At 37.7% G+C, this 18,762-nt stretch overlaps 1 protein-coding gene across 16 annotated transcripts in view; it reads left to right on the top strand.

Moving 5' to 3' along the window:
* Window positions 1-18,762, top strand: part of EIF4G3 (eukaryotic translation initiation factor 4 gamma 3) — a 313,469-nt gene that overhangs the window by 230,126 nt on the left and 64,581 nt on the right. For 10 of the 16 annotated variants that reach the window (XM_042998046.1, XM_042998035.1, XM_042998040.1 and 7 more), the window contains 5 exons: window positions 453-699; window positions 5,099-5,232; window positions 7,140-7,259; window positions 7,642-7,752; window positions 13,510-13,680. In XM_042998046.1, coding sequence (XP_042853980.1) covers window positions 453-699; window positions 5,099-5,232; window positions 7,140-7,259; window positions 7,642-7,752; window positions 13,510-13,680 — 783 coding nt within the window. The remainder of the gene's footprint in view (window positions 1-452; window positions 700-5,098; window positions 5,233-7,139; window positions 7,260-7,641; window positions 7,753-13,509; window positions 13,681-18,762) is intronic. The other 6 variants (XM_042998050.1, XM_042998042.1, XM_042998041.1 and 3 more) reach the window with 2 other exon arrangements.

Raw genomic sequence — 18,762 nt, 5'->3', positions numbered from 1 at the left:
CAGCTTTTGGGGGCCCAGATGCTCTAGTCATCAAAATCTCCATTTAGCATCAAGAGGGCAGCACAAAAAATACCCTCTAGTGTTTCTTTTTATATTTGTTGAGCATTAATGGCAGAGGTAGGAGTGCTTGATTTAGATTTCTGACTAGGACTCTTTCGTGTCCATCAAGTACTAGGATTAACAGTTCTTTCCATTCTAACCTTTGGTACATTTAGATTTCATTAGTCATGTTAAAGCATTTCAGTAGCCATATGACTTGTCTTCGGTATCCCAAGAGATGAAATGAGAAAAGTGTTTTAAATAAACCTAGCATTCTAGTGCCATGTGCTGAACACAGACATCCTTTTTTTGAGTGACATGTTTTCCCCTGCCTTTTGAGGGGATACGTGTAGGTCTTCATGCATATTTACATGATAAAAATGATGTAACCTCTGTGCTCACTTATGCTTTAGCCTAAAGCTGAAGAGGAGCTTTCAGGCGACAAAGTACTTGAATCTGAACAGGATAAAATGAGCCAAGGGTTTCATCCTGGAAGAGAACCCTCCGACCTAAAAAAAGTAAAAACTGTGGAAGAAAATGGAGAAGAAGCTGAGCCTGTACGTAATGGTGCTGAGAGTATTTCTGAGGGTGAAGGAGTAGATGCTAATTCAGGCTCCACTGATAGTTCTGGTGAAGGGGTGACATTCTCATTCAAACCAGGTAAGTCTATCCCATCCCCCCCCCCCACCTTCCTATGTGTGTCTTATCTATTCACCTTACAGAAATGTTGGCTCCTGTGGAGAAATATTGGATGGAAGGAAGAGTCTCGTCACAGAGTAATATTTACAGAATAGATTAGCAGGCATAAGTTAGTGACTAGCAAATCCAGAGTTCTGTGTGGGCGGAAGTGATATCTGATGCTGGTATTCTGCTTTACTGGCATCGGAAGAGCTGCTGGCAGAGGATTTCAGTCGGTGCTAGTCTGGTGGGACTCAACAAGAGAAATTGAATTTTATTTAGTTTACTTGAAAGGACTATTTCGGTGCTATTTTGTGTTCATCATTTCACAAGCCTTAATCACTTAACCCTTACTACATGCAATGCACTGACATTTTTTACTGTATTCTCTTCTTTTAAAAATGTTGGGTTAGGGGTGCCTGGGTGGCTCAAGTCGGTTAAGCATCCGACTTCAGCTCAGGTCACGATCTCGCGGTCTGTGAGTTCGAGCCCCGCGTCGGGCTCTGGGCTGATGGCTCAGAGCCTGGAGCCTGCTTCTGGTTCTGTGTCTCCCTCTCTCTCTGCCCCTCCCCCGTTCATGCTCTGTCTCTCTCTGTCTCAAAAATAAATAAACATTAAAAAAAAAAAAAGTTAAAAAGAAAAAAAAAAATGTTGGGTTACAGGGTCCCTGGCCAGCTCAGTCAGGAGAGCATGCGACTCTTGATCATAGGAGTCTTGGTCATAATAAGTTCAAGCCCCACATTGCGCATGGAGTCTACTTAAGGGGAAGAAAAGAAAAAAAGAATTTAACAATGTTGGTTATAATTCACTAAATTAATTTCACAACAGAAATTTGTTGACAGAAATCACTCTGTAGAACGGAACTGTGATAATCAGAAGCAGTTCCTATGTACCTGCGGTGCTGTGCCCTGTGAAATCCATGCTATGTCTCAGAGGGTGTTTCATCTTTAGGTACTGTCCAAATACAAAACCTCTATCCCAGTATATGTGAACTGCGGTTGACTTTGAGATTAATAGAGAGGTTTGCATGGATATGTGGGGCAGGGTGGTTCATTTGATAGAAAGTTTGGGATGAGTGCAGTTTTTCTTAGCCAAATCTGAGTGACTTCTGTGTGAGGTAGGGTTGGATTGTAAAATGTCAGACCTCAAAAATAATCCATAGACAGTGTTTTTCAAACTGCTGTTTTTAACCCTTTTAATAGGTTGTGAAATTAGTGAGATACAACCAGCATTTGTTACAATAGAGAACAGAGGCGCACCTTGGTGGCTCACTCAGTTGAGTGTCCAACTTTGGCTCGGGTCATGACCTCATAGTTCATGGGTCCGGGACCCACGTCGGGCTCTGCACTGACAGTGTGCAGCTTGCTTGGGCTTCTCTCTATCTCTCCTCTCTCTCTGCTCTCCCCCCCATTCGTGCTTTCTCTCTCAAAATAAATAAATAAACTTACAAAAATTTTTTAAATCAAATGGAGAACGGTAAAAAAATGTCAGTGCATTACTGGAGTAAGGGTAGACAGTGTTTTAAGAAACTTTTGTATCTTTTATATATGTATTTGTTCTGGGTCATAAAGTCATTATATTTCTTATTGTGAGTTGTAGTCAAAAATGTTTGAAAGTCACTGATTATTGATACCACCTTAATATACTGGTCTTTTCACTACCAGTAAACTGCTGCTAATGGGTTTTATAAAATTGTAAGGCCATGCTATAGTAAGTTCTTTTTTTAACTTTAAGGATTCAATGTACTGAAATTACTTCTGAAAATCTAGGCTTGTATCATATCACGAAGTACTTGTGGCTACCAACAGTCCTTCAGGAGATTGAGACGCTTATCATGTTTAGGACCATGTCAGCTATATCTCTGGGGGTGGGGGGGGGGAGTGTATTTTTAGTAACCTCTATGCCCAGTGTGGGGCTCAAACTGCCTCCCCCAAGATCGGAAGTCGCATGCTGTACGAACTGAGCCAGCCAGGCACCCCCTGTCAGTTATATTCTTATCCTTCTATTTGGCAAGGAAGAAGTGCACAACTATAGACCCCAACTGTATTGAAACACTAAACTGCCTTTTGCCTCTGTAACATACACTAGCAATAACTAGAAAAAGGGCAGTTTAAAATTTAGATCTCAGGGGCCCCTGTGTGGCTTGGTCAGTTAAGCATCTGACTTTGACTCAGGTTATGATCTTGCAGTTTGTGGGTTTGAGCCCCGCATCAGGCTCTGTGCTGACAGCTCAGAGCCTGGAGCCTGCTTTGGGTTCTATGTCCCCCTCTCCCTCCTCCTCTCTCCCATTCATGCTCTGTCTCTCTCTCAAAAATAAATAAACATTGAAAAAATTTTTTAAATGAAAATAAAATTTAGATCCCAATAAACTGTCTGCCTTTTAATGAATACAATAAGGTAATGAGGATTTGGTTGAAAATATCTGCAGTGTTCTCACAGGCCATCATGAGTCTATCACCTCCACCTTGAAAACCACTGATGTAAAGTAATACTATCATGAAGTGATCTGGGGCATGGGTTTGATGAAAGTTTTGTTAATTAAAAGAAAAATGCTGTGACTTGCTTTTATGATCCAACAAAAATTTCAAGAAATTCTCCAACTTTATATAATGAAATTAGGATTATGAGAAATGATAGCTGTAACAATAGTCATAGTAACAAAGTAACGCTATGGCAAAAAACTAATTTAAAATTAATATTAAACGTATTAACTCTGAGGAGTGCCTGACTGGCTTGGTCAAGAGAGCATGCGACTCTTGATCTCGGTGTCATGAGTTCAATCCCCACATTGAATGTAGAGATTACTTCAATAAATGCAACTTATAAAAAATCAAGAGTGTGTCAGGATTTTTGAAGAATATGTGCCTTCCCAGTTTTGTCTCAGCAAGCAAGTACATTATTTTCTTCACAGTAAACTGTAGTCAGCAGTGCTAAGGGGTTATTATCCAAAATACATAAAGAACTCATACAACTCCACAAAACAAACCCCAAATAATCCAAGTTCAAAAATGGGCAGAGGACTTGAATAGACACATGAGAAGATGCTCAACATCACTAATTACCAGGGAACTACGAATCAAAACCACGATGAGATACCACCTCACACCAGTCAGAATGACTAGCATCAAAAGCAAGAAATAAGTAACAGTGTTGGTGAGGTTATGAAGAGGGAACCCCCATGCGCTACTGGTGGGAATAAAACCATTGCCATTGTAGCTACTATAGAAAACAGTATGGGCGTTTCTCAAAAAATTAAAAATAGAAATACCATATGAGTTAGTAATTCTACTTTTGGGTATTTACCCAAGGAGAACAAAAATAGAAATTCAAAAAGATACATGCACCCTCATGTTTATTGCAGCATTGTTTACAATAGCCAAGATATGTAAGCAACCTGTGTGTCCACTGATAAAGGAATGGATGACAAAGATGTGTGTGTGTATACATGAGTATGTGCATGCATGTGTGTATACACACACTCTGAAGCATTACTCAACTGTAAAAAAAAAGAATGAAATCTTGCCATTTGCACCAACATGGATGGTCCTGGAGGGTATTTTGCGTAGTGAAATAAGTCAGACAGAAAAAGACAAATACCATACGATTTCACTTCATATGTGGACTCTAAAAAACAAACAAATAGAAAAACAAATAGACTGATAAATACAGAGGACAACCTGTGATTGCCAGAGGGGAGGTTGATGAGGGGTTGGCGAGAATGGTGAACAGATGAAGAAGGTCAGACTCCCAGTTGCAAAATGAATAAGTCACAGGGATGACAGCACAGGGAATATAGTCCATAAGATTACATTAACTTCATACGGTGACAGGATGCTTAACTACACCTACTGTGGTGAGCCTTTAGTAATGTATAGAATTGTCGAGCCACTGTCTTGTGTACCTGAGATGAATACAATATTGTAAGTCAACTATACTTCCAAAATAGAATAAACCATTGTCGGGGGAAAAAAATGTATTTAACTGCTTAGCCGTTTCAGAATCTTAAATAAGTTATTTGTGTTTGTTTTGTGTCCTTTGCCTTTTCCCCCCAAAATATTTCCAAGTGAACAACCAAGGAATCCTTTTATATGAAACCAAAGGGTATTATTAGATTCCTTGTTTCTGAGATACCGAAGGGCTTGGTAGTTTATATTAAGTGGTTTCTGTAATAATCAGTTTACTATCCAAAGGTATCCAGAAGGGATAAAGGAACAAATGGCAGTTTGAAATTTTTACATGACATTTTGTGACTGTAGCTCAGTGTTTGCTTTGTGTTTGTCTGTGACAAAGTAAAGTCAGTACTGTAATCTAATTTGTACTCTTACTGGTTATACATATAATGACCCTATAGACACTTGTCTGCCTACATCCCTTTTTCTAGATTCCTGGAAGCCTGCTGATACTGAGGGCAAGAAGCAGTATGACAGGGAGTTTTTGCTGGACTTTCAGTTCATGCCAGCCTGTATACAGAAACCAGAGGGCCTGCCTCCCATCAGTGACGTGGTTCTGGACAAAGTAAGCAACATACTCAGAGAAAGCTATGTCTTTCTGGTGGGAACTGGTTTTATCAGTACAAATATATGAAGTATGAGCAATTTTTAGGAATTGTTAGACTGAATGTATTTGAATTCTAATATATGTTCATGTATTATAGTTTTCCTACATAGTGCTGTTGGATTTGAGGTTTACTATAGATTGCTGTAACCTTGGGGTTTGGCCCATATTTGAGTGGTGAAGTTTTAAAATTGATTGTCTGCTTATTCCAGTTGTTGCCTAGTGATATGGTGAAAAACGTTTGTCTGTTGGGCTACTATGGCTAAAGTGATATGGAGCTCTTTCTTCACTATTCTAAAATTTCAGTATAGAATTAGAATGGCATTGAGGACAGGTCAGATTGTATCTCAGAATTTCCCTAATACATACTTACAGTGATTCATCTTCACTTTTGACAAATAAATAGGCACCCTTTCTTTTAACATCTGATCCTAATGGTGCATACAGGAAATTAGTACAGTGTTTATTTTGTCTTTATTAAATTAAAAAGAGTAGAGCCAGATGCATATCTGCCCAAGTAACTACACACACACACAGACACACACACACACAGACACACACACACACACACACGTGTGTGTGTGTCTGTCTGTGTGTCTGTGTGTGTGTGTGTATATATATGTATATATATATATATATATATATATATATATGTCAATGATGAACCAGTGCTGGTGACCAGTGCTGGTGACCAAGCTTAAAATACTTTTGTTTTGGGGCGCCTGGGTAGCTCAGTCGGTTGAGCGTCCGACTTCGGCTCAGGTCATGATCTCACAGTCTGTGGGTTCGAGCCCCGCATCAGGCTCTGTGCTGATCGCTTGCTCAGAGCCTGGAGCCTGCTTCAGATTCTGTGTGTCCTCTCTCTGCCCCTCCCCTGCTCACACTTTGTCTCACTCTGTTTCTCAAAAATAAATAAATGTAAAAAAAAAATTTTTTTTAAATAAAAAATTAAAAAAAAATAAAATACTTTTGTTTTAAAAAGAAACTATTAATCTTTAGTGACGTGTAGATGGTAACTATCTTACAGAAGGAGATCTCCCTCTTTTTGAGATTCCCAGCAGCTGCTTATCCAGACCATATTTGTATTAGTTTCCTCTTTTAAAGCAATAGGTTTTCTTATTTCTCTTGGTATCTAAATCTCTCTTAGGTACTTATATGGTAGCGCTCATTTGAGACTACTTTACAAGGGGAGGTTTTATATACACTTAAATTAGATTATCCTCTAGGAAATATCTCTTCTTGTCTTCCTAATAGTTTTCTGACTGCATCCGTTTATTAGTTGATTTCTCCCTGAGCTACTTAGCTTTTTTAGTCTGTAGTCACATTATATGTCTATACCTCCAATTAATAAGGCAAACCAAGTGAGATTTTAAATGGTGTTCACACATGAAAAATATCTCCTTTAGAGGCTTACTGTCACTCAAAATACATACTTTACTAACTGTAAGGCAACAGCAAGAAAATCAAAATGAGCTATGGCAGGATTCCTCTAGATAAGTTGCTATGATGTCCTGGTGAATATCCTGGAAAAAAATCCCCAAATTTGCTCCTAGTTCATTGGTTCTCATAGCTCTTCTTGTGCCATTCTGCTGGTCCTGAGTGTCTCGTAAGCCAGTCTACTGATTGTGTTTAGCCTCCCCTCGGGAATTTTTAGGCCTAATCAGTCCCAGGGCACCAGAAAGCGATTGCTGACCTAAGGGCTCTAAGGCTAGTCTGGAGGAGGGACCATGGTTCACATAGGACTTCGCTCGCTCAGAAAGCCAGTGCTTATCATTTTAGCTGATCCATCTTTTCTGTCTAGGTTTTTGCCTTTTTGGCACTGAACGCTTTGGAACTTGTGTTAAGCTTTCCTTTGCTTCTTTGTGCAGATCAACCAACCCAAATTGCCAATGCGAACTCTGGATCCTCGGATTTTGCCTCGAGGACCAGATTTTACTCCAGCCTTTGCAGATTTTGGAAGGCAAACCCCTGGTGGAAGAGGTGTACCTGTAAGTGCAAGTTTCCTACAACCCAGTTAGTTACAAACTGTCGTAGACTTCATGACATCTTGTCTCACAGCAAGAGAACGGCTTTTTTTCATTGATTCTTCTAACCAAGAAGTGGAAGAGGTGAAGACTCTCCTTTTTTCCATACTAACATTAAAGCAAATAAAGAATACATTTGAGTCATTTTTACTTGAGAGAAGTTGGTCTGCATTAATTTGGTCTCGATTTTTTTTTCATATGTTTTTCCATTGAAATGAACTGCAGATGGATTAAAAATAGAGCCGAACTTAAATAGGATTTCTGTTTTGTTTTGAGGTGCCCTGATACAGTTGAGATCCCTGATGACATTCAGCTAATGGTCATCTCTTTGTCTTTGTTTCTACAGATTTGCAAAGCGCAGAGCAGGCATGGATCGCCAATTCTGGAACAGAGCAAAGCCCCAGCTTGCGCTCCACTGGCGATGTCGCACCCACCCCTGAAGAGCCTGCCTCTTGGGGTGCGCTGAATCTTTTTTTTTTTTTCTTTTTTTTTTTTAACAAGAGTCTCTGGTGTTACGATATTTTCTGTTTTGTTCTTCTCACTTACTGTAGGTTGTGAAGTCAAAATATGAACAAATGACACGTACAAAAGAGTGCAGTATTCGTAAACTGCAGGTTGCCTTTACACCCCCAGTAGCAGGCTCTTCAGCGGTAGAAGTGACATCACCAGTGGAGTTATGCTGGGGCACTGCCCTGTGCAGGATGCGGCAGGCTGTGCCTACTCCATGCTTTGTAGACTTGCAGAAAGCATGGGGGAAAGTTGCCGATGATGTGAATACCTTTTTTTCCCCCACGTTGGAATGGTATTGAGAGCGCTTCATTGAAACTTGGGGAGGAGCTGGGGGTTTGATATTCACTTGCAGATCACCTTGTTAAGACAACTTTATTTTATGTTTGTAAAAATATTTTTATTTAAGGTAACACTTTTTATTTCCCCATCACCTTTTTATTTCTGGAATGGCAACTTTTGAAACCTGTTTCGAAATAAGACTGTATCATCAGAAACTACTGCCACTTGGTAGAGATTTGAATTATTTGTTGTTTGCCTGCAGCCAGACACTAATTGAAAATACCTCAGTGCCTACAATGTGTTGGAGGCTTTGCAAAACCTACAGAAAATATCCGTAATTTGAAGCATATTCTTTAGTGAGCATCAACATCTTAAAGGTATCTCTGTGTGTGATATTCTGTTCTCACACAGGATTGAAATTGAATCTTTATTTTCTGTAAATACTAAATTAAAATTTTTTTCTAAAGAGTGAAAGTCTTTCACCAGAAAGTCTTTCACCAGAAAGTCTTAGAAAGCAGCTTTCTAGAAACCATTTGATGCTTTATTTTTCAGCATTTCCGTTTTTGGTGATTTAAAGTTGTGTTTCTGTTAGCGTTTATTTGTGTTTTAGTTTCGGTTTTGATTTATATCTTCGTTTTGCCACACATTGGAAATAACGTCGGTGCTGTTTTGATTTCTCTCTGGTTAACAGCATCTGTCCTTCTCATACTGCTCTGTGTTGTTCGTATGTCCTTCACAGAAGGTATGATTTGTTGCGCCTCCTCTGGCAGCGTGTGCTGTCCCTTTTTATCACCAGCTCGCTATAGAATTAGGTATAGCTAAAAGGAAATACTGTGAATTGAGAATAAGCTCCATTTCTTTTAAAATACTGAAATTAGAAAATGAATTTTGAAACTATCACAATGTATGTTTGCCCACTAATCTACATGCTTACTTGTATCGTATAAATGAGTTATTTGGTGCATTCAAAGTAATGTGATTGGAAATGAGCCATTATCAAGAATTTGTAATGTCTCCAAAAAAGTCAGTTTTAGTTATTTCACTTTCTTTAAATAGCTCTGTCATGTGCCACAAGCTAATTTTTAAGCAAAATTGAGACCCATCAGAGTAATACTGATATGTTAAGCCTTAATGCAAGTAATTACTTTTCCAGCATCTCCCATAGCTAACAAACATTCTTTCCTTAATTTGTGCTGCTTCCCTTAGTATGTTGTTGTAGATTCAGATGGGAGTTTCATAGGATGTAGATGTCTAACATAGAAAGGAACAGTTAATGATGCTGTTTGGGAAAAAGCAGCAGCCCTGCCGTTCATAGTTTTTGGTTCGGAACTTCCTCTAATCATTTTTCCCAGCTTCCCAATTGACTTATAAATGATTACCACCCAAAGATCTTGCGATCTACTAGGTATGGTTCATGGTGTGGCTGAAGTAACTATGACTCCTAGTATGAACTTTCCTGCAAAAGAGGGGTTATAAAATATGTTGGATGCATAGCAATTGTTTTAACATGTCATATGCAGTTACATAAAATCTTCCAACATAAAGGTCTTTTTATGGATAGTAACGTACATATCCATTAGAAGCACTCAGGCAGTATCCTCTCTGTAGTTTTTTAAAAGTCAGATTACTTAGGGGCACCTGGATGGCTCAGACGAAGTTGAGCATCTGACTTACACTCAGGTCATGATCTCACAATTTGAGAGTACGAGCCCTACATCAGGCTCGTTGCTGTCAGCCTGTCAGTGCAGAGCCTGCTTCATATCCTCTGTCCCCCTTCCCCCCCGCCCCTCTTCTGCCCATTCCCTTTCTCTCAAAAAATAAATAAAACATTAAAATAAATAAATAAAAGTCAAATTACTTAGGAATTGTGATGCTAATTTTAATAGTAATCTGGGTAGACATCACAGAAAGTGCCCCAAAGGAAATGTATTGAGAGAGAGGCCGTGGGCGTAGACTAGTAATTTCACATTTATTTAGCTGAGCTATTATAAAAATCCTAGGGGTAAAGAGGTTTTCTGAGTTTATATCATCCTTCCGTCCTTAAAGGAACACTTGCCTATCTTTCTTCAAAACTGGGTAGGATGAATATTGGTCCTGTTTTCCTTGATTAATCCAGTTAAGCAGAGGAGTTTGAGGTTAACAGTCTCTGAAGGAGATAAGAGCGATGTGTACTAAATTCTAAAGCAGAGATGGGTATGACTTCTTATTTAATACATTTAAGAGAAATACATGATAGTCAGTAAAAAAGTTTAAACTTAAATTCGTCAGAAAAAAAAATCTGTAGCTTACTAGTTTATCGATGCCAAATTTTGATGCTTCATTTGAGTTGTGATATTTTTGGACCCTGAGCCCTGAACACATTGTACCTTAAAATTCCTCTTTCAACCTGGAAGTTCCTCTTCCAGTCAGGATTGTTTGTCTTTTAACAGGCTTCGTTTTTCGTTAAATATGTCCTCCTTAGCTCATAATACAGGATCCTGGGTTTTGTTTGTGTTTAGTAAATAAATAAATCATTCATTATATATGGCACATCTTCTGAAGGATGCGATACATTTCACAATTGTATTGTTTTCCACACACATACAAAGGACATGAAGTATTTAAGGGTAATTATACCATTATAGATACCACTTTTTAAAAAGTTCTTTTTCTTTTTTGTTACTGATGATCACTTACCTGTTTGTTTGTTTTTTAATGTTTATTAATTTTTGAGAGAGAAGAGTAGGGGAGGGGCAGAGAGAGAAAGGGGCAGAGGAGCTGAAGTGGGACTCTGTGCTGACACCACAGAGCCCGATGCGGGGCTTGAACCCATGAGCTGTGAGATGATGACCTGAGTAGAAGTTGGACACCCAACCGACTGATTGAGCCACCCAGGTGCCCCACCTTACCTAGTTTTTAAGGTCCTTTTATATCCCGTATGTCTCTGATCCTCATAATAACTTTGTAGGTAGGACCAGCATTTAATATATGAGAAAGCCTAAGTTCAACAATGTTAAGAGACTGGCTCACAGTAACTTTGCTTACAATTAGCAGAGTTGAACTCAGAAGTCCACAGTTCTTTTGTCTTCTAATTTGCCTCTCTTTTCTGCTGTACCATAGTCCTTCCAGGTAGTGTAAACATGAGTATATTAGAGAATAATTTATCAAGTGTGTTAAGCATTTATAAGTATAATAAATCCGTTGAGGACTCAATATACTTGGATAAATACTTGTGAACAGTATCTGTCTTAGTTATAGCCAGTGAGCCAAATAATAATTTTTAAGGTTGCCTTGGGAGCTTGCACATAGGTGATAAACCAACTCTTTATCTGGGACTAACAGCTCATGTTACCTTTTCAAAACGTTTTTTCCTCTCAAATGTTGTTATCTATTTAGTAATGTTTCTCACATCTTTATATTTTATGCAGCTCGCTTGAAATCTGTACATACTTAGACCTGGTAAAGGCACCTGGCATAAGTCATATTTACTTTGTAGATTCAGATTTCATGGCATATTCATTGATGTTTCCAGTACTTTCTGGAAATGGAAATTTCCTACTTCGTTCAAACATAATTAAAATTAGATCCCAAATTATGCTTACTATGGCTCTTACCTGATTTTGACATAATTACCTGTCATTACACCCATTAGTCTTTGTTCTTAACAAATTCTTACATGCACATGCATGGATTAATTTGAGTGTCTCGTGATAGAATTGTTTATATGAACTTATTCAAGTACTGAAAAAGATTTAACTCCTGTAAGTGAACACTAGAATATAACCTGAATTATAAAAATCAGATAATCGGTGTACTGCATTCTCTTATCAGAATTGTTTTGTCTGGGCTACTGTATCAATGTTTCAGTTACAAATAAGTATTTTTATGGTAGTACTGTCCAGTTTAGCCACCATTCCCTGTTAGTGCTTTTCCGGCTTGGTCCTCTTCAGTTCTTTTTTACTTATACCATGTGTGGTACCTCTGCATTTATCTGACCTCAGGTTTTTAAACGTTTGCTAAGTATTCTGAAATTGTGTCTTTTATGCTGAGTGCTTAGCTAGATGTATTTGACAAAATCGGTTTGTATTGCCCAGAAATTCTATCTTTGGATCCTGATACATCCTTGATACTACTAGTCCTAATTAGGGCAGATGGTGAAGTATAATTATTGTTGAAAGGCTTTCAGGCTTGGGGCGCCTGGGTGGCGCAGTCGGTTAAGCGTCCGACTTCAGCCAGGTCACGATCTCGCGGTCCGTGAGTTCGAGCCCCGCGTCAGGCTCTGGACTGATGGCTCGGAGCCTGGAGCCTGTTTCCGATTCTGTGTCTCCCTCTCTCTCTGCCCCTCCCCCGTTCATGCTCTGTCTCTCTCTGTCCCAAAAATAAATAAAAAACGTTGAAAAAAAAAAAATTTAAAAAAAAAAGAAAGGCTTTCAGGCTTATGAGCTTAGGCCTAAGACCATGTATCTCTTAGAACCTGTTTTTTGTTTTTGTTTTTGTTTTCATTATATATAAAGCATGAAATTTAAGTTTCTGCTTCCTTCTCTGAAGCTTTATATACATTCAAAAGGGCAGTATTGAGGCACTAGAAGAGATATGATTCTGATCTCTAGGTCTTGTGTGAAGTTTTGTCTTCCCTCTTGAAGTCTAATTACAGTATTTAGTCAGCATTTAGAAAATGGTATATCAAAGAAAGTAAAGGCTGTCAGTATGCAACAGATCTGGGAGTAGCAGAACTTAGTATCAACCCAAGTGTTTAATCTTAAAAACTTATTTCCTTGCATTTAAGATCACAAGTATTATGGATATTTTAATACACCGCGTGTAACTTTTCCTCCATTATCTCTTGCAGTAACCGTTTGTAACTTGACGACCATTACAACATACCAGCAAATGGTTTTTAACAGAATGAGTACAGTGGGTGGGACTCTAGCAGGAACTTAGAGAGATCCATTAAAATCTGTAGTAAAGCTGAGTGTCTACACTACAGAGAATTTTTGTGATAAAAGTGCATTTTCGTTTCATGCTGCAAGTTTAGAAACCTAGTTTTTGAAGTAGATTTGTAACTGTGATGATTACTGCCTATGAATTTTTATGATTATTCAAGTCAGCAGTCCAAAGTCCCACAATAAGTAAAAAATAAAGCTTCAGTTTAAGGGTAGTCTTTTTTGTTAGAAACAATAGCAGTATCAGACATAATTTTTCATCACTTTATTTTCAGAGTTAAAAACGGTAGTAGTGGAGAACAGTACATTGATGATATTCTAAGGTTGTCCTCTCACATCCCCCCACCCCCCCCAAAAGATCACATCTAAAGTGAGTGCTTAATACCCATCTTTACATCTAGGAAGTGCTTGGTGTGATCATCAGGCTTGACTTGAACAGCACAGAAGAGGCAGTAAATTTTAAGTACTCTCTGTAGATACAATAAAGAATATTCTTGTCCTAGTTGTTGAACGTTGGACCACGGAGATCTCAACCTGGCCAGAGAAGAGAGCCCAGGAAGATCATTACAGTCTCTGTGAAAGAAGATGTGCACCTGAAAAAGGCAGAGAATGCCTGGAAGCCCAGCCAAAAACGAGACAGCCAAGCTGAGGATCCTGAAAACATTAAAACCCAGGTGAGATTAGAAGCACATTCTAACATTATTTTGGAATTATAATGCTGTTGTTTTAATTTGCTTTAACTTGTCATTTTGTCCTATTAGTATATGTAGAGATTTTTAAGACTTTAATTTTTTTTGCTTTTAAAAGCATTATCGTAAAAGGTCTAGCATAATGGGTGCCAGATATCTCTTGTGTTTGTTTTTCAAGACACTCTATGTCTAGAGGGGTTATATGTCCTAGACTTCAGTTATTCAGGCTTAGATCAATGTTTGCTTTTCTTAAAAATGTGTTTTTAGGTTCTCAGTGAGTACCCTATGCTAGTCTAGTTAGCATATTGCTTTATGTCTCCTTGTCAGGCTTTCGTTTCTAATAAGTTAGAACTGAGAAACCAATCTTGTTTTAGTCTTTTGGAATAAAATTGAATTCTTTGCATCTTTCTATGCATACCTTCCTGCAGAACTCCTTAGGGTAAATTGAATGAATTCCTTTAATCCAAACAAAATTTTTTTTTTTTTGTCAAATTATGTCATCTTGATTCATCATTTGCTATACATACAATGCCATTTCCTGTCCTTAAGTTAGCTCTGTTATCTTTTTTGGATGTTTTTGCTTCTAGGCACCAAGACTAGAGTCTCCTCTTGAATTTTGCACCTGTCAGAGCCAGGCATCACAGGTCATATGCTGACTTTTCAGTGTCTCGTTCCTTAAATACCTTTCCTCTCAACATGAATAGTTTAATATAGCAATCAAAGCTTTAGCCCTGAAGACAGATGCAAGTTCTATTAGGCAGGTTTTTAATCTCAACTGTAAAATGAAGATACTAATATTACCTACCTCATTGGATTATTGTAACAATTAAATAAAGTATTATAAAGCAGTTGGCATGCTCCCTAGAGCCCACTTGGGTACTCGGTAGGATGTTCCTGGGTCAGAGTGTGCCTTATAAATCTTGATTTTGATTCAACACCAACGCAGAACCACATACATAGTATTTACTCAGTATACTTGTTAAATGAATAAACTAACCGATGGCAGTTGTTCATATGAAGTCAAGACCAAGATGAACTTATTCATCACAAAGCCATGCTCTCGAACCTTAATTGGCTACTTGTCTTTGTTCATCTTTTTACAGATTGCCCCAAATATTTGTCCGTAAGTATGCCCTTCTCCAAATTCACTGAAATCAAGTACCTAATCTTTCCTGAATTTCTTTTCAGTGTATCTCAGCTTTAAAAAAAAAAAAACCTTCTGCGTCTCTCCTTCCAATCCCTGTGAGAAGTGCTTAATGATAACATGCCTAAATAGCTTGCAAAGAATTAGAATTCCTGCTGAATCTTTATCATTGATGATGAAGATGAGGTCTTGTTTTAGTAGTTAAGGCACTAATACAAGTACCTTACTTCATTCGATTCTTGTAGCAGCTACCAAGGAGGCAATAGACTGTCCTTCTTTTATGTATGAGAACACTGAAGCTTTGAGAAGTTAAATTACCCAGAGTTCTCCCTATTGTTGGTTATTTCAGAAACATAATAATAATATTGCATTGATGTATCATTCATTCATTGGCTAAGTTTTCCTTAGTGACTAAAGCAAATCTAGTGAAGAATTAATAGACTTCTTTTTTAGGACGGGTACAGTTCTCTTGTTCTTGAGAATTTTTCTTCTAAGTCCCAGAGCATCTGTGTTCCATTCCCTCTCCTTTTTCTCTGCTGCATAGGTGCACATCACGTTCACCTGTGCTCCTGCTAATTCTGTGCCTTTCCTTTTTTATGGAGACAGTGGTTTTGTTGTCACCTCCACTTCCAGAAAACTCTTTCACTTGGACTTCATTCCTGCCACTGTATTCTAATAACACTATGAATAATACCAATGGCCTTATTTTTCCTAGATCGTAATATTTCATCTTTTCCATGAGGGGGTTCTCATGACACGTCTAGACTCCTACCACACGTACTGGTTCCTCAGGTGGTTCCTGAGGTTACTGCTCCTGTCTCTCTTCTCTTGCTACAACATTCCTGCCACTTCTGCCTGACTCCTCTACCTGAGGAACTGATTTTGAGCTCTCCACCCTAGCTTTTAAACTGTCTTTAATGACCTCATTTTCAAATAAATAAATAAATAAATAAATAAATAAATAAATAAGTAAGTAAATACATGCCTCCTTTTGTCTTACAACTTGCACACTAGTCCTCTGGTCTTTCCTTGTTTTTCTCTAGTCCCCAAAGAAAACCCTCACACACAACTCCGTCCTTTTCCCTTTCTAAAATGACTTCTTCCCTTTCTTTTCACTTGGGTAGTTTTTTTGTTGTTTTTTTTTTTTAATTTCAGTTTCTATTTAAGTACAGTTGACACACAGTCGCTCAGCTAGCTATTTTTGTTCCTCATAACCTGGCTCAATTCTCATTTGCTCCCTAACCATTGCCTCTGACCTCTCGTGTGTGTAAACTACTCCCTCCTGTGGCTCCTGCTCCACCTCCTGTTTGCTCCGTCACTTCACTTGCAGTTACCTTGTCTCTGCAGCTAAAGTTCAGTAGTCTGGAAGGCAGTTAACTGTACCTGATTTATACACTGTATGTATACTGTTTATACACTGTAATGACTTAACATTTGTGTGTACTGCAAAATTGATCACCACAGTTAGTCCAGTTAACATCTATCATCATGCAGAGTTACAAATTCTTTTTTCTTGTAATGAAAACCTTTAAGAGCTACCTCTTACCAGCTTTCAAATATGTAGTATGGTATTAACTTCAGTCACCATGCTGTGCATCACATTAATAACTAACCTTCTTTAATCCTACTTTTTAGCTTAAATTATCATCTGAAATATGTGAAGATATTTGAAGGTTGTTTTTTTTTTTTTATTTTAATTAACTTATTTAAACTCAAGTTAGTTAACATACAATGTAGTATTGATTTCAGGAGTAGAACCCAGTGATTCATCACTTACATATAAAACCCTTGCTCTTTCCAACAAGTGCCTTCCTGAATGCCCATCACCCAGGTAGCCCATTCCCCCACCTACCTCTCCTCCAAAACCCTCAGTTTGTTCTCTGTATTTAAGAGTCTCTTGTGGTTTGTCTCCCTCTCTGTTTTTGTCTTATTTTTCCTTCCCTTCCCCTGTATTCATATGTTTTGTTTCTTTAAATTTCACATATGAGTGCAATCTTACAATGTCTTTCTCTGACTGACTGATGTCGATTAGCATAATATACTCTAGTTCCGTCCACATTGTTGCAAATGGCAGGCATTCATTCTTTTTAATCAAATAATATTCCAGGGTGTGTGCGCATATATATATATATATATACATACACACTCACATGCACACACACACACACACACACACACACACACCACATCTTTATCCTTTCATCAGTTGATGGACATTTGGGCTCTTTCCATACTTTGGCTATTGTCAATACCTCTGCTATAAACGTTGGGGTGCATGTGCCCCTTTGAAATAGCACTCCTGTACCCATTGGTTAAATACCTAGTAGTGCAATTGCTGGGTCAGATCCTAGCTATGGGATCCATAAGTTGTGTGGTAGATATTGGTTTAACCTTATTAGAAAATGCCAAACTGTTTTCTAAGATGGTTATTGTAACAGTTTGCATTTCTACTGGCAAGGCATGAGAGTTTTAATTTTTCATCAGCACTTGTTATTTTCTGCTTTATAAATTCTAGCCATTCTGATGGATGTGTGGTAGCATCTCCTTGTTTCAATTTGCATTTCCAAATGAATAAAATATTGAATAAGCACATCTTTTTTGTGCTTATTTGCCATTCTTATATCTTCTTTGGTAAAATTTCTGTTCATATCTTTTGCCCTGTTTCAGTGGGTGGTGGTGTTTCTTATCATTGACTTTTGAGTGTTCTTCATATATTCTGGATACAGATCTTTTATAAAATATGTGGTTTGCAAGAATTTTCTCCCAGTCTGTTTTGTTGGTGTATTCTCTTGATAGTGTCTTGTAGAACCGAAGTTTTTAACTTTGATCATGTTGGAATGTATCAACTTTTGTATTCAGAGGTTGTACTTCTGCTGTCGTATCCTAAAAAATCTTTACATAACCCAAGAATACAAAATTTTTCTCCTTTGTTATTTTTTAAAAGTTTACGGTTTTATGTTTTACATTTTGGTCTGTGATCCAGTTTTAGTTAATTTTTGTGTTTCATGCAAGGTATGGATCTAGGTTCTTTTTTTTTTTCTTCTTCTTTTCCTTATGGGTATCTAGTTGTTCCAGCACCATTGTTGAAAGGATTATCCTTTGTCCATTCAATTTTCTTTGCGCCTTTGTTGAAAATCAGTTATATGTGAATCCAGTTCTGGACTTAGATTCTATTCTACCAATCTGTGTGTCTGTCCTCTGACCGATACCACACTCTGTGTAGTAAATTTTGAAATCAGGTTGTAGGAGTCCCCCAACTTTGTTATTGTTCAAAGTCATTTAGGCTGTTCTTTTTTTTTTTTCTTTGACTTTTCAGAGTCAAATCGGCTTCTTGATTTCTACCAAAAAATACCCCAAAACCCTAGTAGGGTTTTTATTGTGATTATGTTAAATCTGTAGATCAGTTTAGAGAAAATGGACAACTTAACCATAGTAGATCTTCTAATACATGAACATGACCCAGATCTCATTTTATTTAGGTCCTCCTTGATTTCTTTCATCAGTGATTTATGGTTTTCATTATACAGCTTCTATGGATATTTTGTTAGATTCTTAACCACGTATTTTATGGTTTTTGGTGCTATGGTAAATAGTAGTCTTAAAATATGTAATTTCTAGTTGTTTGTTGCTAATATATACAAGTAAAATTGATATTTGTATGTTAACATGTATTCTGCAGTGTTGCTACACTTATTTGTTAGTTCTAGTATCAATTTTTGTAGATTCCTTATGATTTTCTACAAAGATAATCATCTCCTTTATGAAGAGAGTCTTATTTCTTCATTTACGATCTGTATGAGCTGTAGTTCTTTTTCTTTGCTTTAGAGTACTGACAAGGACCTCCAGTATGACTTTGAATAGGATGGTGAAAATGGACATTCTTGCCTGATTCCCATTCTTACAAGGAAAGCAGTCATTATTTC

Source organism: Panthera tigris, chromosome C1, assembly GCF_018350195.1.
Source record: "Panthera tigris isolate Pti1 chromosome C1, P.tigris_Pti1_mat1.1, whole genome shotgun sequence".
Lineage (NCBI taxonomy): Eukaryota > Metazoa > Chordata > Mammalia > Carnivora > Felidae > Panthera > Panthera tigris.
The sequence above is the reverse complement of the archived record's forward strand: the minus strand, read 5'-3'. Positions and strand labels throughout refer to the sequence as shown.